The 24,223-nt window shown below is 37.5% G+C and overlaps 1 protein-coding gene across 3 annotated transcripts; it reads left to right on the forward strand.

Moving 5' to 3' along the window:
• The first annotated feature begins 1,590 nt into the window (after nucleotides 1–1,590).
• On the forward strand, nucleotides 1,591–23,990 carry LOC108943377 (uncharacterized). 3 transcript variants are annotated; one of them, XR_011414471.1, is made up of 3 exons: nucleotides 1,591–2,557; nucleotides 17,935–17,988; nucleotides 23,736–23,990. XR_011414471.1 is itself a non-coding variant. In XM_070196490.1 (2 exons), the coding sequence occupies exon 2, from the start codon at nucleotides 6,175–6,177 to the stop codon at nucleotides 7,246–7,248; it is 1,074 nt and encodes a 357-aa protein (XP_070052591.1). In that variant the 5' UTR covers nucleotides 1,591–2,557; nucleotides 5,340–6,174; the 3' UTR covers nucleotides 7,249–7,552. The 3 variants fall into 3 exon arrangements, 1 of the variants encoding a protein (XP_070052591.1); XR_011414472.1 differs by lacking the exon at nucleotides 17,935–17,988; XM_070196490.1 differs by lacking the exons at nucleotides 17,935–17,988; nucleotides 23,736–23,990 and adding an exon at nucleotides 5,340–7,552.
• The last annotated feature ends 233 nt before the right edge of the window (nucleotides 23,991–24,223 follow it).

Below are 24,223 nucleotides of genomic sequence, written 5' to 3' on the forward strand. Positions count from 1 at the left end.
GACACACTATCGCACCTGCGGAATTTCCCTCGCAGGTGCGGAAATGACTTAAAGGGTTGGGTCCGCATCTGCGATGAAGGGTCCACACCTGCGTGTGTGCGCCTGCGAACAATGGTCTGCTTCTACGTTCACCCCTCCAACTCACTCTCCACATCTGCGGAACTTCAAGCGCATCTGCGGGTTCGCAGATGCGTAAATCCCCTCGCACCTGCGACCCCTCACCAACTCCCCAACTCAGTAATTGCACAAGTCCAAATTTCGATCCGTTAAGCATCTGAAACACACTCGAGGCCCCCGGGACCTCAACCAAATATACAAACAAGTCCTAAAACACCATACGAACTTAGTCGAACCCTCAAAACACGTCAAACAACAATAAAAACATGAATTACACCAGGATTCAAGCCTAATAAACATCTAAACTTTTAAATTTCACAAACGACGCCGAAACCTACCAAACCACGTCTGATTGACCTCAAATTTTGCACACATGTCATATTCAATATTATGGACCTACTCCAACTTCTGAAATCGGAATTCGACCCCGATATCAAAGAGTCAACCCCCGGTCAAACTTTCCAAGAATTCGACTTTCGCCATTTCAAGCCTAAATTAGCTACAGACCTCAAATTCACAGTCCGAACACTCTCCTAAATCCAAAATCACCCAACGGAGCTAACAGAACTGACAGAACTCCATTCCGGAGTCGTCTTCACATAACTCTAACTACGGTTAAATTCTTAAGACTTAAGCTTCCGTTTTAGAGACTAAGTATCCCAAATCACTCTGAAACCAAAAACAAGACCTCCCGACAAGTCACATAAGCAAAAACAGATACGAAAAAAATAGTAAATAGGGAATCGGGGCTAATACACTCAAAATGATCGGCTGGGTCGTTACATCCTCCCCCTCTTAAAACAATCGTTCGTCCTCGAATGAGCATAGATATATACCTGAAGTGGTGAAAAGATGAGGATAACTGCTGCGCATATCATGCTCGGTCTCCCAAGTCGCCTCCTCAACCGACTGACCCCTCCACTGAACCTTCACAGAAGCAATATTCTTCGACCTCAGCTTTCGAACTTACCTATCTAAGATCACCACCGGCTCTTCAACAGAACTTACCTATCTAAGATCACCACCGGCTCCTCAACATAAGTTAAATCCTGTGAGCACCTAATTTTTTATCATACTTGAGATTTTTCAACACTTTTTAGTATGTAAATAATTTCAAGTTTAATCTACATATTTTAACCTTTATTTCATTTTTAGTATGTTTTATTTAAGAAAATTAAAAATCACAAAAAAAATTTATATGTTCTTGATTTAAAAATATTTAGCTAGTATTTTTATTTTACATTCTTAAAAGAAAAGAAAAAATATTAATTAAAGTAAGAGTCAATGAGTCATTTTCATGTGGCAAGATTCTTTTTTATCTTTTGTAACAAACTCACATGCTCTCCCTCAAAACTCACATGCCCATACACACTCTTTTTTCTTGGCCACCAATTAATCCCTGTACCTACACCTATATAACTTTCACTCACTCACACAATTAAAAGGACACACACATACACATGAAGGGGGGGGGGGAGAGAAAAAGATTGAGAGAGGAGAAAAATGAAAAAGAGTGAGAGAACGAGAGAAACGGAGGGCTAGGGAAAACAAGGAAAAACAGAGTGACGGAGGCTTCTTCTTACTCCTCTATAACACAAAAATCCACCACCACAAACAACCATTACGACCGCCTTCTTCACCTATAACAGGCCCCTAAAAACACCGATCAACATCTTTGAAAATCTGCTCGAAAATGGCTCCTAAACCCAGCTAAAATCAACACCAAAATTCAGTATAAAAAACACCTCTAAATAACTGCCAGATAAACTTCAAGAATCAGCAAAAACGCAATCATCGCACTCCATGAACGCCACCCCAAAAGCTCCACCAATCAGCCATAACTCCACCCCCAAAACTCAGCCTTGAAGCACCACTTCTTCAGCCATAAACGTCCCCAAAAATCGCAGCTTATACTAGCTGTGAAACCTGCCACCAACCATCCCATAACCCACCCCCAAAACACCCCTATTTCAGCTCCAAAACCTCATATTTTTGCACATGAAACCAGCCACCAAACAGTCCCGAATCAACTCCAAAACGCAGCTGAAATCTCTGTCCAAAACAGCTCCAAAACTCAGTCGTAAAGTCATCCCGAAACCACCGAAAATCAGCAGCAAATCTCTGCTCTTTTCTGCCCAGTTCCACCACCAAACTCCAACCAAAAGCACCTCAAAATCAGACCCAAACCCAGATTAAAATCACCTCAAAACAGTCCATCGAACACCACCTAAAATCCCAGCAAAGATCAACGCCAAACACCTTCGTGTTCCTTCGACAAACAGTCGCAAACAGCTCATCTTTCAGCTTCTCCGCTGCATAGTTTCGAGTTTACCAGCGAGTTTTTCCGGTTGAGGTTTCCGATTGGCTGCTTGAGTCTTTGGTCCTTGGTACGAAAGTCCCTCAAGTTGGTTCGTATTGTCGTCGAGGAGTCGAAATCGAGGTTCTTTTCCTCCCTTTTTGTGTTCTTAAGTTTCTGTAAATATTCATGCCAATTGATTTTTGATGAGTTTAATGCAATTTTGACGTCTTTGCCTTATATGATTGATCCATGGATTCTTTACTATGACTCACTCGCTAAGACCCTTTCTAATCTTGAATATCCATTGGAAAAATTAGTTGTTCCGTATTATTTTGAGGCCCGGCGACTAATGAGTGAATTTGATGTAAAAGGCTAAGTTGGACGAGGTGCTATATTATTCTACTTCTAGTTTTATCTTGTTATCTTTATTTATTTATAAATTACTTTTGTCTCGTTTTTGTTAGTCATGAGTATTACATAATTTGATCTCAATTTTGAAGTGTTGATCGGTAGTGTTAGAAACGCAAAGTTTGGATCCTCAAGTTATTTAGGACATTGGTTGTTGCTGGACACTTAAAGAATGAAATGAAACTTGGGTCTAAGGTTAAAAAAATGAATTCAGACTCGATTTTGGGGTTTAAAATGATTTGCACTCTCTGAGCCCTTTAGAAAATACTTCTGATCCATACTTTATATTCTTATCCTTACCAAGATAATCCACATAAAGAGTCATTAAATAAAGCGGTTAAGCTATACCATGTCCTTCAATAATTTCATATCCATACCTCATGGCCTTGGAATAATCCTAAACTTAGGAAATAAGTAATTCACATCGTTAGTATGCTTCTAGGTATGCTCTTAATCAAATTATCGTGATTATGTATACGTTCGCGTGACATAATTGCGATTTTCAAAATAAATCAAGGTGCGCGTTCGCGCGACTTTGGCCAAACAACCTTAATAATAATGAAGTGTTGTGATTTGTGTATACGTACGCGTGACATGATTCTTGACGCGCCAAACAAAAAGAGTACACGTACGCGTGACTCGTTTCAAGATAATTCCATAATCATGAATAATCAAGCAATTAAAAGAGATAAAAGGTAAAACGCACATAAGTTCTAAAAATACGTAATAAAACAAATAATTAAGCCAGGTATATGATTGTAAAGCGACCGTGCTAAAACCACGGAATCCGGAAGTGCCTCGCACCTTCTCCCAGGTTAACAGAATTTCTTATCCGGTCTTCTGGTTTCGCAGACTTTAGAACATAGTCAAATTTCCTCGATTTGGGATTTAAAATAAACCGGTGACTTGGGACACCATAAATTATTCCAAGTGGTGACTCTGAAATTGAATAAATAATTTCATTTCGATTAATGTCACTTTAATTGGAAAAACTCCCCTATCCTCTCGGAAAAAAGGAGGTGTGACAGCTCTGGTGACTCTGCTGGGAAGAAGAACCCAGAATCTCTGGTTCAGAGTTCAGAATTCGAGCTTGTAATATAATATGTACTTGGCTTTATTGTTTGTTGATATTACTGTGATTGTGGGCCTAATGTGTTAATTGCCGTTCATTTACCGCTTTGATATTGTTTGAACTGTATTAAACTATCTTCTTACGCCTCCCTTCTGAGTCTTCTAAAAATATGGTGCACACGTACGCGTGGCCCACTTTTCTGTTAGAGGTCATACCAAATAGAACGAGGTTGGATCAGCAACTAGGCCGGAGAGACTTTCGTGCTCCCGGTACATCGCCCCCACTTCGCCTCGAGCTGTCCGCTTGGGTAAGCCATGTCTAGAACACACCTCCAGGTATAAACCTAGAATAACATAGGCTTATGCCGAATCCCTAGTAGGAACGCTTGTTTACATCACGTGCATTTAACTTTGGGGACTCAACACATGGGTTGGGTCTATCTAGGACAGGTGTACCCAAAATTAAAGATCATCCTGATGCATCTTGCGTGCTATTTGTACATTTATTTGTTTCGGCTTGCATGTTGATTGGCTAAGAAAAGAAAATCAAGAGAAAAACCAAGAGTGAGGTAAGAGAGAAAATTCACCCGGTTATGAAAAACCCGATATTTGGAAGTGTCCCGAAGCTTTGCCGAAATATATGAAGGAAAAAAGAAAATAAAAAATGAATTTCAAAATGAGTCAATATCATGTTCTCACAATTATTTCAAAATTGGATGAACTACGCGGGTCTGATTCTCACCGGATGTGAGATACGTAGGCAAACCTCATCGGTTCTGGCCCACAATTTTCAAAAATTCCAAAAATATTTTCCTTTACTTCCTTCTTTAGAAAGTCTTTCTTTTAGACCCCAATTTTTTAAAAAAATACTAAAATATTTTCTTTTTAATTTTTTCTCAAAATCCAAAAATATTTTTATTCTTCCTTCGAAAATTGAAAAGAAAATTCAAGATTCAAAAAATATTTTTTTTTTCTTTAGAAGTATTTCTTTCATAAATTCAAAATAAAATTCTAAAAATCCAAAAATATTTCCTTTCTTATTTAGAAGTTTTTCTTTCGAAATTCCGAAAAAAAAAATCAAAATTCAAAAAAAAATTCTTTCTTCTTTAGAAGTCTTTCTTTTCAAATATTAAAAAAAAAAAAAACAAATCGAAATCCAAAAATATTTTCTTTCTTCTTTATAAGTCTTTCTTTCGGAAATTAGAAAAAAAAAGAGTTAGTTTATTTCCTTTATTCTTGATCTTCCCGAACTACGCACGATCTGATTCATGTTCCCACATGATACGTAGGCAACCCACATCAGGTTCGATCGACCAAAAAAAATGAAAAATGAAATGAAATGAAAATAAAAAAAATAAAAAAAAAGAAAAAAAGAAAAAAATGATGATGATAATAAGGACCGACTGAGTCCATTCTAACGTGTCTCTTGTTTTGAATTGTAAAGAAAGTTTGAGGTGGTCGGTTTGTGGTAAGCTTGCAACACAAGATCCAAGAGAAAAATGCCATTGACAACTGGCATCGAAGCTATTACAAGTGCTCAAGAGACTCAGGGTTAGAGGGTTCAACAAGAGTCTATTGTGGTTGAGGAAAATAGAGTACTGAAGCAGCAAATGACTGAAATGTGTCAAGTATAGGCCAATGGCCAAGGACCGTCTTTTTCTATTCATGGTTTCCCAGAGTTCACATCCATTTCGACTACTACCATTCTGGTCTCATTGCATGATCAATCTTATCCACCTGGGTTGAATCTTTATCCCAACTGTATGACTACACCTAGAACTTCTGTTGCGCGCTCCCAAAGTGTTCCATTGACAACCAATCAGACAACCACTACTGTTATGCCCGTCTTCACCATCCCACAGCCGATAATGGTACAAAAGAAAACTCATGAGTCACAATTTGCTACCCAGCAAGAACAGTACCATTCTCCTGAGTACCACTCGTACCTGTTTGATCTTCCTGCAAAAATTGAGAAGCCGTCCCAAAAGATGGCACAGGAAGAAATGACCCAAAGAATGAAAAGCTTAGAACAACAGTTGAAAAACAAGCAAGGGTTGGCAGGTCAGAAGAGTATTGCCTTCAAGGATCTATGTATGTTCCCCAATGTTCGTTTGCCACTTGGTTTCAAGATCCCCAAATTTGAAAAGTATGATGGACACGGAGACCCCATAGCCCACCTGAAAAGGTATTGCAATCAGTTAAGAGGTGTGGAGGGAAAAGAAGAACTAGTAAGGGCTTATTTTGGGGAAAGCCTGATAGGGGTAGCCTCTGAATGATTTATGGATCAAGAAACCTCTCACTGTCATGTCTGGGATGACATGGCCCATGCCTTTGTCAAACAGTTCCAATACAACATCGATATCGCCCCAGACCGCAATTCCCTTTCAAACCTGAAGAAGAAACCAACTGAAAGTTTCAGGGAATATGCCATTAAATGGAGAGAGCAAGCGGCTAGAGTTAAGCCATCCATGGATGACCACGAGCTAATCACTGTCTTCCTTCAGGCTCAAGAGCCAGATTATTTTCGAAACATGATGTCCGCAGTGGGCAAATCCTTCTCGGAAGCAATCAAAATTGGGGAAATGGTTGAGAATGGCCTTAAGACAGGCAAAATTTTAAGTCAAGCAGTTCTCAAAGCTGCAACTCAGGCTGTCCAGATTGAATCTGATAATTTTAATGATACGAATAAGAAGGATGAAGAAATCATGATGACAATAAGGTCGAGAAGAGGTCCTAGGAGAACATCTCGAAGGTATGAGCAGCCTCATCAGGTTTTCGATGATTTCCCTGAGCACTACTATCCACCTCAGAACCCACAATACTCTATTGCTCCACTTCAGTATGTTGTCCAGCCACCAAGACACACCGGAAGGCGAGTACCAACACCGCAAAATCTCTACCATCCTTCACAAATTTTTCAAGTGCCCTATAACCCACATCCAAGCCAGGGGTATAGAGGAGAACAAAGGTTGAAAGATAATTTTATACCAATAGGAGAGTCCTATGCAAGTGTGTTTGAGAAATTAAAGCATTATGACATGATTGCACCTATTCCTCCAAATCATGTGGACCCATGTGCAAGAAGCTTTGACCCTTCTAAAAGGTGTGAATACCATTCCATTGCCCGGGGGCACAATGTTAAAAGTTGTCGGGATTTGAAAAGAGAAATAGAAAGGATGATCCAGGAAAAACTGATTGTGATCCAAGATAATGACACCCAGAATATCACGCAGAATCCTTTACATGCACATGATGATGCACACTTTGTGGTGATGATGTGTGGTGACATGGAGTATGAGAATCCTCTCGGGAACTTGCCGACTGAAATTGGAGAAGGCCATGGTGATTTCTGATGAGCAAATTTGTGGCTAAATGTCAAGCTTAGCAATTGAAAAGTCATTCCCTCCTCACTAGGAAGGAATCTTGGTAGCTTGTTTTGATATTTTTTCTATTATCTGGGTTATTCCAGGGTGTGATCCAGATTTTATTTGTTTTATTGAGTCAAACCCTTCTATCCCTCTATTTTGTTTGTGTGAGTCTTATTTGTCCGTTTTGTTGCTATTTTCATTAGCCGGGTTATTTTAGGGTTGTAACTCGGATTTTAGGTTGTTTGTCTTGTTGTTTACTCAATGAAATACAGTTTGTCCTTTTGTGTCATTCCATGCTTAGTTCTTTTTCCGCTAGTTTTAGTGATATGACATGCATGCAGAATTTTTGGCCAGATCTTAGAAAACTGATTTAAGCTTGAATTGGATAAATGAGAAAAAGGAACTTTTGAGGATGAATAAAGAGTTGAAACACTTTTGAATTAAGCTCGAATAAAATGACTTGTGGAGATTAATGATCTTTACCTTCAAATCATTGTGAAGGTCGGGTTTGAGGAAGAATCAATTGAAGTTTATTGGAAAGTTTGACATTAATGAGTGAAAAGTGTCTTCCGACCACGACACACCAAGAAGACAGACATGTTCATCAATGCTGTGTCGCGAAAGGAAACCATGATTGGCACTCTAGAGGCTAGGAGGCCCTTGTTCTGCTACCAAAATACCTTATGCCCTTTGTTACATCTTTTGAGCCCGTGTTATTTTCTTTGATCACCCTCTTTTGGAATCAAGTCTAGATTCAAAAGTCAAAAAAAAAAATGAAAAGAAAAGTTCATGCTCCCAAAGTACAAACTGGGGAAACTCTTAGAAAGTTCAAGTGAAAAAGAAAAAGAAAAAAGAACATTCGAAGGTCCATGCCCCTAGAAAATAGAAGCTGGGGCAGTTTGTTTTGAAAACAAAAAAAGAGAGAAGAAAGAAGGGAAAATGAGGAAAAAAAGAAAGAAAAAGAAAGAAAGATGAAAAAAAATAGTTAGGTCAGATGTATGAACTACGTTTGACCTGATTCCTTTAAAAAGGGATATATAGGCAGCCTTACACGGTTCGGTCTGCTCGCTAGTCAAAGATAGTATAGTATAATATCGTGTCAACAAGGATTGGATTTAAATAGTATTCTCGTAGTTTCTAGCTTGATTGCTATCCAGGAGGATAAACAGTTGAGATTTATATGATTAATAATAAAATATAACTAAGAATCTAAAATCTACACCTATTAACTAATGACAATCGAAGCAAGGCCTAAGCAAAGGAAGATAACAATAGGAGAAAATGAGGTTTTGATAGAATAGGTGCAAGATAATTGTCTAGGATTTAACTATAGATAATTCACTTCTAATGTTCAAGTGAGTCTCTCGAATTCACTTAATTATCAGTACAATTTTTTAGTAGAAACTCCTCTCTTCGATTAAGTCTCAACCTCTCAATATGAACCAATTTAAGCTCTGTGAAGATATGTAAGAATGCGTAATGGATCAGTCTTTAGGAAAACCTCTTTCGATTATTCTCCTAACTAGGTTTAATCAATGATTCAACTAGCCTCTTTTGATTACTTAGAAGAATCTATGAACTCAACCAACAATATAATGCAAAGATATCACAAGTTATGCCTCTTTCGATTACAAGAACAAGTGAATATAGATGCAACAATTAAATCTTCCAAAAACGATTCAAATACATAAAAATAGAGCTACAATCCCCAAACAATCATGAATACACCAAATTCATCAAAACCCAAAAGGATCTACTCCATAGACATGGAGAAGTTCTTCACAAATGTAACTAAAGTATAGGAAAATATAAATTCAATCCAAACCCGGATTTTAAGTGAGGAAGGAATGATGAAATCCTTGTGCTTGTGTTCTTCCAACTCCTCCTTAGCCTACTTGGCCTCCTTAGGTTGAAATTATGTCAAAAGTCGCGAAAATGGTATTTTTCCATGTATTTAAGACACCCCCAATAATTCCCGAATGAAAATACCCTTTTAGCAAAAATGGGAAGATACTCTAATATTTTTGTACTACCGCGCTGCATGTCATGCCGCGGCATGCACCGCGCTTGTGGATAACTCCAGTACGAATTGAAAATCACTTTCTGGGCATATATTACACAGCCACGTCGCCCCATGCGGCGCGTCAGTGTAGTCTTCTTAGAGTGATTCATTTTTTTCTAATTTTTGATATCCGGACTTGGTACTCGACCCTCGAACGTGATCCCGGTTTAATCCCTTAGACTTCTACTTAGACTACAAAGCTCCAAATAACTCGAATTTGCTCCATAACATCTAAATAACTGAGAATCACTCCTACACGGCATAAAACACACAATAAGTGCAAAATACGACTAATTAAAGCTCAACATAAGTAAAATACAGTGAATTAGAGTACAATAAGCGGCTAAAACACGGGACTATAGCCTACCATAAGCAAGCCGACAATCACCATAAACCACGCATCTTTAAATTTGCAAACATAGTAAAATAAGCTCAAGAGTAAAAATCTCGTAAATATTGATATGAAAATACCGCGACTCGATACAATATTTCCCAAAATCTGGGTGTCACTAAGTACATGAGAATCTAACTGACAACATAGTCTGACTGCTAAATACTGTTTAGAAAAATTGAACAGTACAAATAACTAAAAAGAAGGAGAGTCAAGGTCTGCGGATGCCAAGGCAGCTACCTCAAAAGTCTCCGATAGATAAAGCTCCAAAGCTAGCAACCGATGTGCTCAGAAGTACTAAAACTCATAATCTATTGGTACACAATACAGGAATGTAGATATGCTTCCAGGTTTAACAGTTAAGCTCAATACAGATAAAATATGCCAAGTATAACTGATATGAGGAATGTTACATCTCTATATCTACATGTCAATGTGCATGTCACATGTGATGCAACACAATGAAAACCTCACGTACTCACACTCTCAGAGTACTCAATCTGACTGTATCAATTCTTACCCATCACACTCAGTCACTCAGCATTGTAAGGTACCTACGCTCACTGCTGGTATGTCAGACTCCAGAGGGGCAATCCTGTCCAAGCGCTAATAAAACCTGCTGTGGCACGCAATCCGATCCCGTCATGAATCAATAATACCTGCTGCGGCGTGCAACCCTATCCCATCAATATCACTCACAAATAGGCCCTCGGCCTCACTCAGTCATCAATCTCTCCAGTCTCTCGGGCTCACAACACTCATGCCAATCAGCCCAAAATAATGATACATGATGTGACAATAAATGGTAACAGAGACTGACATATGATATGCAATGATGAATGCGACTGAGTACATAACTGCAATTTAAGCAAATAACTCAACAGCAAAAGAATGACCGTTGTGGGTCCCAATAGTACCATCACATAGCCTAAACATGACTTCTAACATACATCACAGCTCAAATTCTCTAAAACATAGAGTAGACATGAGTAATAGAAAGATTCAGTGACTACACAGTTTTAAAGAATTGACCGGGTCACAATTACTATGGTGTATGCCAACACGCCTGTCACCTAGCATGTGCGTCACCTCAACACCAATCACATAACACGTATTTCAGGGCTTTATACCCTCAGAATCAAGTTTAGAAGTGTTACTTACCTCAACGTGCAAATCTATACTCCAACAAGCCCTTGCCTCGTGATTCAGCCTCCAAACGCCTCAAATCTAGCCACAAACAACTCGATACAATCAACACAAGCTATAGGAATCAATTCCGTATGAAAAAGCTATGTTCTTTAACAAAAATCAAAAAGGTCAACTCAAAATGTCAACCCTGGGCCCACGTCTTGGAATCCGACAAAATTAACAAAATCCGAACTCCCATTCAACAACGAGTCCAACCATACCAAAATTACTCAATTTCGATCACAACTCGACCTTCAAATCCTCAAATTAAAGCCTATGAAGTTTCTACTATTTTTCCCAAATTTTCAACCCAAAACACTAATTAAATGATGAAAACAATGATAGATTCATGTATATTAACCAAATCCGAATTAGAATCACTTACCGCAATCAATTCCTTAAAAATCCCACCAAGAATCACCTCAATCCGAGCTCCTAAAGTCCAATTATTAAATTTTACTCAAACCCTCATTTTTTGAAAACTTATATTTTGCCCAGGGATTACACATCGCGATCACGGAATTTCCTTCGCGATCATGAAGAACAAAATCTTGTGTAGCCCAAAAACCTTTTACGGGAAAGAATAGACCAGGTCACGAATGCAGTGACCAAATATCCCTAACCTACACGATCGCGGACAACCTCACGCGATCGCAATGAACAAAGCGTGGAACCCAGGCCTTCTCTTCCTTCTTCACGAACGCTCCCCCTGCCACGCGATCGCATAATACAACTCCCTCAAGGCTTCGCGAACGCAACCTTAACCATGTGATCGTATAGAATAAAATCCACCTACCATACCTTACCCTCCGTGATCGCGTCCCTTTCCTCACGATCGCGTAAGAGGAAATCAGAAGCACATGCATCAGCAAACTTCCGCAACTCTTCAAGTCAAAATTTTAATCCGTTAACCATCCGAAATCCACCTAAGGCCCCCGGGACCTCAACCAAACATACCAACAAGTCATAAAACATGATACAAACTAAGTCGAGGCCTCAAATCACATTAAACAATAACAAAAATATGAATCACACCTGAATTCAAGTCTAATGAACTTATGAACTTCTAACTTTCAAAACTAATGCCGAAACATACCAAACCAACTCTGGCTAACCTCAAATTTTAAAGACAAGTCATAACTGATACAACAGACCTATTCCAACTTCCAGAACTAAAATTCGAGTTCGGTAATCACAAAGTCAACTTTTGGTCAAACTTCTCAATTCTCCAAACTTCTAATTTTCCAACTTTCACCAATTCAAGCCAAAATCTACGGACCTCCAAATTAATATCCGGACACGCTCATAAGTCCAAAATTACCTTACGGAGCTATTAGAACCAGCAAAACTCTATTCCGGTTCCATTTACACATAAGTCAATATCTGATCAACTCTTTCAACTTAGGCTTCCAACCTTGGGACTAAGTGTCCCAACTCATTTCGGAACATCCCCAGAACCAAACCAATTATCCTGGCAAGTCACATAACAATAATTGAGCATATAATAAGCAGTAAATGGGGAAACGGGCTACAACATTAAAAAATAACTGGCCGGGTCGTTACACCTAGGAAGTCTGTGGAGCCGTGTCAAGTAGAGTCTCTCTTATCGGTGTGTTGCCGGCCATACTTATATCGGAGAGGCTACAATGGCATCTAGGGAGTTTCATTTTTTCTCACTCTAGATCGTGCGTTTGTACCTGAAGTGAGAGTTTGTATTCTCGATAGTATTAATTACATGCCGTGGATGATATAGAAGTGACGAGCACAAAGCTTAAGGTTCAAGTTATAATACAAATTGTTTGCAAGTAGACAAAAAGTGCCGGATTGTCCGAAGTGAACTAAGGTTGAGAACATATCGGATTGATACAGTTAATTCATATAACTATGGTGAACAAGAATAATTAGTCGAATACTAATGAATCTCTAAAAAAAATAATACTATAATGAAGAGGTTGCATCTTAAATTATCACGACAAGATATAGGGAAGTGATATGAATCTAATTGATAAGTGAATGTGAATCAGTCAAGTTTGTAGTGAACATAGTATGACTCATAAGAAGTATGGCATATTTAAGACAATGTCAATAATGACCAAAGACACGTTCCCAAAAGAAAAAAAAACTTTCTAGATCATCCGAAAATGGAATGTTACAAGACGAGTGAGATGACATTTAATTCTAATAGAGATCGGGTTTTCCCTGAGCATGATAGGTTATCGTCATGATGGTGTCATATGTAATAGAAGTGACACACAAGAAATAAAGTGTCACGTATAAGTACGAGTTGAGGATAGACAAAGCATGCCATATGTAAAAGATGAGTATGACAACCTTGAGTACCTCCAGATGATGAATGTGGTACAACTAAAATTCAATCTCTAATTATGCATATCAAGGTATGCGAGGATAAAATATGTGAACTTAAATGGGTAAGCGAGAAAATATTAAGGCATGAGATACACAAAAGGCATAATCTTGGAGGTTATAAGAAGCAATATAGGTTATTAGAGAAGGGGAAAAAATGACATGGAATGATAATCTTGAGTTTGTCTAGTCGAGGTATGTCTTATTTTATTGTGTTGAAATGATGAAAATTAAGAATTTCCAAGAATGATCTCAAAGCAACTCTATACGTGCCCCCCAAAAAAGAGAGCAATTAACTTGTGATTGAACAGATCCTTATGATTTAAGAAGAATAAATATTAAAATGGCACATGGGCTAAGTTAAAGTTGTTGAAAAGTTATACATATAATGTGTACGACGTAAGGCTCAAAACAAATTTGAAAACGGTTATGGTATAGATTTAGAAATTGAGAAGTTACAAGAATTCTAAGGCTACATGATAATGTGTCACAAATCCATAACATGATATGTACGGACGAGGTCAATGATACCATGACGAGTAGGAAAATATGCAAGTATATATTTATTATATAAAACATGTTGATGTAAATATGTGGTATTAGCTATGGCCAAACAAGTTCGCATTATGATGAAGACATGAGGTAATAAGACCCTGCATGCATGACATCTTTATCATAAGTATTAGCCTAATAGGTGAGATACCATCAAAATAAAGTTTTATGAAAGGACTTAAGAGCGTATTTCTGCTGCTTGAGAACATGATGGTAGCATAAATATAGATTGCATATTTCTTACATTTAGCATTGTGAAGTTGGTATATGTGTGAAAAGTTGTATAATGATATGTGGATTTAGCCTAAGGGAGTTGCACTTGTTCAGCATATTTAAGCATGAGATGAGAGGCGCAAGGTAGTCGTACTTGCTAGAACTTTATTAGAGCGTGTGTTTAAAGAAGAGCACTAATCTTAAAAGGTGTAAGTGTCATCGTGATAGCATTGATACGTGAGTGTTGGAAGCTTATGGGCTATGGTAGTATGTCTATGGTGCACCCAAAAGTAGATAAAATCTCAAATATTTGTTAGAGAAACATCACAAGGAACTCAATAGAGTTAAGGATTGGTTAAAGGTTAAGAAATGGAAACTTTAACCCTGGTATTCGAGAATGGATGGCACAGTAGTATCATAAAATGGATAAAACTGGGATGCATATTTTTCATAGAGCAAACTTGTGAACAATAATAGTTATTAAATTGGGATCTTGGGGAATTCTAAAGTCACGAGTGAAAGTGGGGGTATTAATTGCCATGTGATGGATAAAAATATGACAAATATCTTATTAGTGTTTGGAGGGAATGTAAGAACATTCCAGAATAATTTTAACGGTTAGAGAACATCAAGATTCCTAAGTGGGCAAATCATGCTTGGTAACAAGAATCGTGAAAGGCAACAGACTTAATTGAGAGCACTATTTATGAAAGAATTTCAAGTCTACGAGTCGGAATGTACAAGTTCTACAGGTATCAATTGGGCAATATAACTTCGCTCTCATAAAAAATTAAGTTATAGTCTCGAGCAAGCTAAGAAATTAAGGCAACATGGAAATTAGTTTCTTCTTTTATCTTAAAAAAATAATAATCAAGAAAGTCCAATCACAGAGAGATTTTTAGTTTATTTGAAGATACTTTTCAGGTACAACTTGACGTATGCATGACTAAAGAAAATGCAGGCATGTATAATAGTGATATGGGAGCTATGTATAGTAGGTATTATTGATATTGAAGGGTATTCATATATGTTACTAGTTAAAAGTTTCAAAGATTTACATTTGATATACTTATGGTATATGTACAGCCTAGTGGGTCCAATGTGGTATATTATGTTGTATATTGTTGGTTGTTAAACTATGTTGTCATTGGTGTCCGTGTGTGAAATTATTTTTGACAGGTTAAAATTTTTGGATAGTCCCAATTACAGAGGAAACTCTGCAGAAATTTTTAAGAATTGGAAAAGTTAGCTAAATTTTGAAGTGTAAGGAAGTTCAGATTTTGGAGATAAAGTGTAAGATCTATATAAAGCGACGAGTGATTAAGGGTGGTAATTTAAGAGAAAAGGAGGATAACTTCTTGCGTAAGAATAACTTATAAAACATTCGAGGATGAATGTTCTTAAGTAGGGGAGAATGTAGCGCCTCAGAAAAAGTTTCAAAATATTATAAGGTCATTAAGAAGTCCGACGTGTGCTAATCATATTTATTTGTATGTGAGTGTTAATTAATAATATGAAAGATATCCCATGAACATAATAAAAAGTGTACGGGGTGTATTTGAAGTGATATAGGGTCAAAGGAGATCCCTTGGGACAAGTCAAGTTGGAAATTACATGATAGACTAAAGTTCCAAATGAGTACGCACAAGACCTAGTTTTGAACAATCATATCTAGATATATATAAGGATTTATGTGGTGAACAACCTATCAAATGAAAGATCTTCAAGTCTAATTTCTAACACTTCAAACCGTTCGTCATTTGGACATTCTACAAGAAGTTATGATCAAATTACCATAGGCTTGGCAGTGAAGTACTGCCATAGCATCGGGGTCCGTATCCGAGCTTGGAGGAGCAGTGAACTGGGGACGCGAAGCATCCGGGGCAGCGTCTAAAACCCAGAAATTTGGGCCTATAAGTACAAGGTCGGGGAGAGAGAGAGTATTTTGAGCTTTTGGGGCTAGGGTTCTTGAGGTCAAGAGATGATTTTAAGCTCAAATCAAGTCCAACCAACTAAGGTATATTTTGAGTTGATTCTTACTCAATATACATGAGTTCTAATATCATTCTTACATACAAATACTAGATTTCATCATCAAATCCTTAAGAGCACAAAAATTACAAAAGTTGTGATTTTTCAAGATTGATCTACTAGAGGTAATTCTAATGCTTCAAACTCGTTTATTATAAGTAGTTAGAAGTATTTGTAGTATTTGTTATAAATTTTAATGATTAAAAGATTGGATTATAAAACTCTAGTTTATGGCATGAATAGTCTTTTGAGAAAATAAGAGAGAAGACGAATAGTATTCTTAGAAATGAAATTGATGAATACATTGAACCTATGGAATTATTTGTTAGCAAAAGTTAGAAGTGATCAACTAAGTAATCACATTAATCATATATTTTGCAAGTGTTGATTATGGAAGATGATGAATAGTAACTTGGTGCCATTGGACAATTGATATAGTGTCATTAATGATTTTGAATGGGTATTAAAATATGAGAATGAAGTTGAATGAGCTAGTATGTGAACCTATTCAGCGATTTGAGTTGTTGGAGGCTTGTAGCCAACTTATGAGCCATAAATGGATATTGATCAATATTTTAGGTCATATTTTGATATAATTAGGATATCTAATTGTAGATATCAACTTGTTGGTGATGTTTGAGCATTTTAATCAACATTGGAATGATGGAAGATAATTGAAAGCTTATGAATGTTAATAAAGCGAAAGCGGCGTAAGTTGATTAAAACTTACTCTTTTCGAGGGAATTTCTCTAAAGTTATGCTTTGGACTATATGAAATTATTTATAAATGTGCATTGATACTTGTGGGGGCAAGCAAGGAAGGATGTCACCAATGGTGTTAAATTGTATTGCATAGAAAAGACATTATTATTTTATAAAAGGAAAAAAAAGAATCTTGTTTTCAAGGACTTGATGTCAAATGACACTTGAGGCAAATATTATAAGTTTTATTAAAAACTTATATTGATGATAAAAAGATTACATATTTGAGCTGTATTTTTATCTTCATTTTATAAAATGGAAAATATAATATTTTTAATTTTTATATTTTGACATAGCACTTGTTAAATCTGTAAGGATTGAAATCTCGTTTTGTTAATTGCTTTAATATGAAATGAGAAAGGATTTCATTTAATTTTGTTCGAATGGTTCGGATTGACTATAAATGTCATAATTTGGTAAAATTAATACTTTGAGGCTATTTGTTTATGAATCTATTTTTGGGGTATCAAATATTTTGGGAGTTACTTGTGTTCACCAAGATTGGCTTCAGATATATTGTGTTCGTCGTCATGAAACTGTATGTGTCAGTGTAGGCGTAGATGGCCACTTTGTGGTATAGACTACGACAGAGTGTTCTCCCTCGAGAGGGTACTATTTTGTACTATTATTAGCATGGCTGAGTCGATTCATATGACATTATGATGAGACGACCTGAGCAAGTAAGGTATATGATACTTGCCGCTAGGTACATAACCTAGTTGACTTTCTTGTGTCGGTAATGGTATAGTACTCCCGGTGAAAGGTAAAGATGATTTTCTTATATTTAGGCCTAAGGAGCCAAAAGTGATTTAATGACTTGGTGAAATTGAAATAGTTTTATATGATCTTTATTAAAAATCTGATATAAATATTTTAAAAGTTTATATCATGGCTGATATTTTACTTGTCTTTTCATATAAAATGACAAAAAGCATGAATTGATATAATTGTTACTATTTTGTATCAGATATTGTTTGCTTTATTTTTATCAAATCTTGTCCCAGGAACTTGAGTTATAGAGAGTCTATGATACTTATTGAGTATCATTGTGGTGTACTCAGCCCTTAGGGCCCCCTCTTCAAGGTCCAATTTTCTTTACGTGTTTCAGGCTAAGGTATGGCATGTGATGTGTGGACAGGCCTAGCATAACTCTCTTTCTGAGGTATGATGAAGCACCACTTTTATTTCGTGGTAGCTATCATGTTATTTCTTTTTTTTTTTTTGTTGTTGAAATTATTCCAATTGTTGGTTCTATTCTTTGGTATAGAAGCTCCATAGATAGTTGTGTTGGATTGTAAAAATAGGATTGTTGACGTCATGCATAAATGAATAATTACTTAATTTGATTATATTATTTTTATGAAAAGTTTTATGTATGATTTTGGAAATGAAAAAATATATATTTTGTGACTTGATTTGAAAATGTGCAAGATTTTCAATTGGCTTTTGCAATTATACTTGATCTTGACATATGGGTTGGTTCGCTCAGATCGGGTAGTGTGCCGGGTGCCGGTCACGCGGATTTGGCTTGTGATAATTGTGATCCTTAATCCTGCGTTAAAAGAACCCATTTCGTGTCTTGCTTTATTGTTGGGCTTAAACAAGGCATATTACCACTCGTACAGTTTGCTCGGCCCAGAACTTTATTGGCAGCGTACAAGTGTGCGACGTTGCATGAGAGATCCTTTAATGCATTTTATAAGCAAATGGATAAACAATAGTCGGCTAAATCCTATCACAAAAACTCTCCGTCCAGCTATAAGACCATATTACCCAAGCCCACTCTACTAGGGGTGGGTGTTCGATATTTCGGTACGGTATTTAAAAACTCAGATTCGGTACTTCGTTCTTTGGTACGTCAATTGTGCATACCAAATACCGTACCAAAGTAGTTCGGTACGGTTCGGTACGACTTCGGTATGATTCGGTAAAATTGCTGTTAGTTTTTTCTATTTGCCAGTGCAGTTGTCACAATAGTCCATCCATATAATCCAAATCCATTAGATAACCGTATTGGTTTATCAATAACGAACTCGAAGGAATAATGTTTTCATCTATTGTATCCATTCTATCTTTAAATGCCTAATATTAGTATTGTACTTGATCCAAATTTATGGTAATCACTAATCGTTCCTTCTAGCCTGAAAAAGTTCCAGCTTTGAAAATGAAATGTGCCAAATTTATGTTCTAACTGAGAATCCACAGTAGAGCAACAAAGGACAGAGGAACCAAAGAATCTAAAACAACAAGAAAAAGAGGAACTTTTCCAATATTGTTTAGTTCCAGAATCAAATATATGAAAATATCAACACATTCCACCAAGTTGGAGTTTGTAATCTTGGTAAACATATCTTATTGTAAGTCAAAAGTAGAAGATTGGACTTGGGTAGTTGAATTGGGCTTATCGGCTTTAGGGGTTGGAAGTTGGACTTGGGTTGGGAAATGGGAACTAAGGCTGGGCTTACTAAAATATTTTAGTATTTTGGTATTTCGGTTTACCAAAGTATTAAAAGTTCAATACTGAGAACCGTACCGAAATACCGAACTTTTAAAATATTTACACCGAATTAGTACCGAAGAACCGATACCGAAATACCAAATTAATTCGGTTCGGTTCGGTTCAGTCCGATTTTTCGATTTCTCGGATTTTATGCCCACCCCTACACTCTACCTAAGAACCCACCTATTGTGAATATCCGGAATCCAAATTCAAAGAATATGACTCTAGAATGTTGAGGGAGAGGAATTTATGCTATAAATGCCATGACACCTGTTTCCCTGGACGTGTTTGTAAAAATAAAACTCTTAATGCTATGGAAGCTGAGGAGTTTGTTGATGCAGTGGATGGATTGGAGGAACAAGAGGGAGGGGTTGTGGCGGAATTGGGCCAGGAACAAGCTGAGGTGACCTTATATGCTATAATGGGCCTAAGCAAGACCCCTTCAACAATTAGAATTACTGGATGGGTTAGAGGACAAAAGGTTTTGGTATTATTGGATAGTGGGTCAACCCATAGTTTTGTAGATCCCATGATAGTGAAGTCTAGTTCAGGTAGGGTAGAAGAATTGGACCGACCCATGAAGGTTAAGGTGGTCAATGGCCAATATCTCAAATGTAAACAGGTGTGCAGGAAATTCGAATTGAAAATGCAAGACAAGAAATTCATCTTTCACATTGGATTGTTGAAAGTAGGGGGCTGTGACATTGTCCTGGGAATGAATTGGTCGACACTGTTGCACCAATAGTGTTGCACACAAAGCCATTGAGTGTCTCGTTCATTTACGAGTCAGAAATAATTACATTAAGGGGTTGTCCAGATGAAGGAAAAGTTTCTAAGGTGGATACTAAAGTAATTGCGACCCAAAAATTCTTGATGAACTTAATAGAGAAGGATCAAGTGATTCCCCAAGAAGTGAGGAAGTTGTTGAGCAAGTTCGAGGGCTGGTTCTAAGAGCCCAAAAGTTTGCCTCCTAGTCGTGATTGCGACCATGCCATAGAGCTGGTGCCAGGAGCCGAGCTCATAAATTTGAGGCCTTATCGATACTTGTTTGAGCAGAAGAATGCCATTGAAGAGATCGCATTGGAAATGTTGAAGGCCCAAATAGTTGCTAGAAGTGTTTCACAATTTGCCTCACATGTCCTTTTGGTTAAAAAGAAAGATTCCAGTTAGTGTATGTGCGTTTATTATCGCAAGTTGAATGAGGCCACTGTTAAGAATAAATATCCCATACCAGTTGTTGAAGACTTATTTGATGAGCTACATGGATCAAGAATTTACACTAAATTAGATTTGAGGCCTGGTTATCATCAAATTCGTATAACGAAAGGGAACGAATATAAAATAGCTTTTTGCACGCATCATGGGCTATGGGAATTTAAAGTCATGTCTTTTGGGCTGACGAATGCCCCAGCCACCTTTCAGGCACTTATGTACCAGATCTTTGGGCCTTATTAATTTGCGCTTGTATTTTTTTGATGACATTCTTATTTACAATGGGTCAATGACAAAACATCTGAAGTATTTACATATGGTGTTCGAGTTGTTGAAAGCAAACCAACTGTTGATCAAGAAGTCTAAATGCAGTTTCGGCCAAGACAAAGTTGAATATCTAAGTCATGTCATTTTGAAAAAATGGGGTGAGCACTGATGAGTCTAAAATTAAGGCTATGCTAGATTGGACATAGCCCAAATTAATCAAGGAGCTGAGGGGATTCTTGGGCCTCACAAGCTACTATAGAAGGTTTATCAAAAACTTTGCTACAATTAGTAAGCCCTTGACTTTGAAGAGCTGAAGCAAGCCATAGTCGAAGCCCCAATATTAGCCCTGCCAAATTTCGCAATACCTTTTATTGTGGAAGTAGATGCTAGTGGAAAATGAATGGGGGAAATTTTAATGCAAAATGGGAGGCCCATTGCCTTTATCAGTCAAGCACTAAGCTCAAGGCATACGAGGTTCTCAACATATGAAAAAGAGCTAATTGCAGTATTGTATATTGTGGATAAGTGGCGATATTATCTACAACCTAATCATTTTATCATCACGGGAGTCACTAAGCTATTGGGTCTTAGCTATGAGATTCATTATCAAAAAGGGACTGGAAATGTAGCAGAAGATGCACTCTCAGGGAAGTATGATGAGGATGATTGTGCCGGACTCACAGTTGTTCAACCAAATGGGCTGAAGATGTTTTAGAAAGTTATCAAAATAATACAGTTCTTCAAGACATTGCCACTTAGTTATTTATGGATCCTAACGCAGTTCGAGGGGTGCATATCCAAAATGGTATTCTCAGGCAAAATGGAAGAGTTTGGGTGGGAAATCATGATGAGCTCATGCAAAAGTTAACTGAGGAGATGCATTGATCACCCCGGGGAGGTCACACCGGTATACATGCTACACAACAGAGGCTTAGAAACTTATTCTGTTAGCCTACTTTATTACAGGATGTCAAGAATCAGGTCAAGGAATGTGACACCTACCAGAGAAATAGGGGGGGGGAGTGTTGCTTACCCTGACATTCTCCAACCACTGCCAATACCTTCGCGAGCCTGGGAACATGTTGCAATGGACTTCATTAGTGGATTGCCTAAATCTAATGGTAAAGATTCAATACGTGTGGTAATAGATAGATACACAAAGTTTGCTAATTTCTTTTCCCTCGCTCATCCCTACACAGTTGGTCAGGTCTCTCAAGTGTTCTTAGATAATATATGCAAGTTACATGGAATGCCAAGCTCAATAGTTTCATAAAGGGATCCATATTTTGTTAGCACTTTCTGGAAGGATCTATTCAAAGAGTTACATGTACAGCTAAAACCAAGTACTGCTTATCATCCGCAAATGGATGGGCAATCAGAAAGGTTAAAATGATGCCTGGAGACATACCTTAGATGCATGGTGGGTCATAAACCTTCTGAGTGGAACAAGCGGTTGGCACTGCTGAATTCTGGTACAATTAGAATTTTCACTCAGCGATTGGTATAACGCCCTTTAAGGCTCTATATGGGTATGATCCTCCCCAACCCATATTTGAGCTGGTGTCCCAAACAAAGCTTGAATCTGCAAACTTAGTCTTAAGAGAAAGGAAATTGATGTCCAAGATACTCCATGATAACCTCACAAAGGCACAAGCAAGGATGAAGAATTATGTTGATGGAAGAAAAGAGAGAAACTTTATGTAACGATCCGGCCGATCGTTTTGAAAATTAGCGTCTCATTCGGCGGCTTTAGGTCTCGAGCAGCTTCATATTATGTGTTATGGCTTGCGTGTGTGGCCGTGTTCGATTTTTAGAGGATTCAGGGTTAATTTGGAAGAAGGATTCTTGTTTTTGAAGCTTCAACGTAAGAGTTGACCGGATTTTGACTTTTATGTAGACGACTCTGAAATGGCATTTTCATGATTCCAATAGTTGCGTGTGGTGATTTTGGACTTAGGTGTGCGTCCGGATTTGGATTTGGAGGTCCATATGGCAATTTGAATCATTTCAGCGAAAATTGGAAAATTAAAGTTTTGGAAGGTTAAGAGGTTTGACCGAGAGTTGATTTTAGTGATATCGGGGTCGGGATGTAATTCTGAGAGTTGTATTAGCTCCGTTATGCCACTTGGAACTTGCATGCAAAATTTGGCGTCATTCCGGGTTGATATGGTATATTTCGGCGCGAGTTGTAGAGGTTAGAAGACTTAAAAATTTATAAGTTTGATTCGTGGTGCAATTTATAGTCTTGATATTGTTTGATATGATTTGAGGCCTCGAGCAAGTCCGTGTTATGTTATGGAACTTGTTGGCATCTTTTGATGGTGTTCCGGGCGCCCCGGGTGCGTTTCGGATGGCCCGCGGGCCATTTTCTTATGTTTTGGAATGCTGAAGTTCTCGTGTCTGATGTCCTTCTACGCGATCGCGAAGGCACAGACGCGATCGCGTTTCCTCATACTAGACGACACTATGACATTCATGATTATACATGTACATTTGACATGTAGGCATAGAGATGTGTATTCCTCATGCTATGCGGTATATGGTAATTGATGACTTGACATGTATAGTTACATGTGGAGACGTACATTCCTCATGCTAATTGGTAAACGAAAATTCTTATCTAGTTTTGTCAATTGGAAATATAGTTCTATTGATAATCTCATGTTTAGTTGATTTTCAGTTTTAATATGCGGACTTGATTGTTATACCTGGAAAGCATGTCTATTTTTCCGTAACTATGAACGAGCTAAGCATAATATCTTTTGAGCTATTACTTTTACTGCCTCCATCATATTATTATGAGTTAATATTGGCTACTAGTATTGGACACTCACCTTCTTCCGAGCTCGTCACTGCTTTCAACTTAAGGTTAGGTTTGTTACTTATTGAGTACATGGGGTCGGTTATACTCATCTGCACCTTGTGTGCAGATTTTGGAGCTTATGTTGTTGTATATGGCAGGAGCTGGCATTGAATATGTACCTGCATTTCAGTTATAACTGCCTTGTGTTCTTGGTAGCTTTAGATTTATAAATCTGTTTATGTATATTTCGAACAGATGATGTATTTATTTCGTACCAACTATGTAAATTCTAAGTCTTAGATGCTCATGACTTGTACTACCAATCCTTAAAAATTTTGTATGGTTGATTGGGGTAAGTGATCTTTACCCGGTTTTGATTTTATTTCATGATTTTATCTTTGTTTTCATCATTAAATTAGAGAATTAAGTTGGAAATTTGTAAAATCTTTCAAAAGTGTAAAATGATGATTTGAACGACGAATTGATATCGTAATTTAGTAATTCTTGTATGGTTGAACTCGTCATCGAATGGGTGTTCGGGTTTTGCGGGGGTTGACTTTTGGGTTGACATTTTAGTTTTTGTTAAAGATTGAAGCTTTATTATCCGGAATTATT

The sequence above is a fragment of the Nicotiana tomentosiformis genome, chromosome 2 (assembly GCF_000390325.3).
Source record: "Nicotiana tomentosiformis chromosome 2, ASM39032v3, whole genome shotgun sequence".
Classification (NCBI taxonomy): Eukaryota; Viridiplantae; Streptophyta; class Magnoliopsida; order Solanales; family Solanaceae; genus Nicotiana; species Nicotiana tomentosiformis.

Excerpts from the sequence above, each read along its gene's own strand:
- LOC108943377 (XM_070196490.1), top strand. The coding sequence starts at position 6,175 with ATGGATCAAGAAACCTCTCACTGTCATGTCTGGGATGACATGGCCCAT.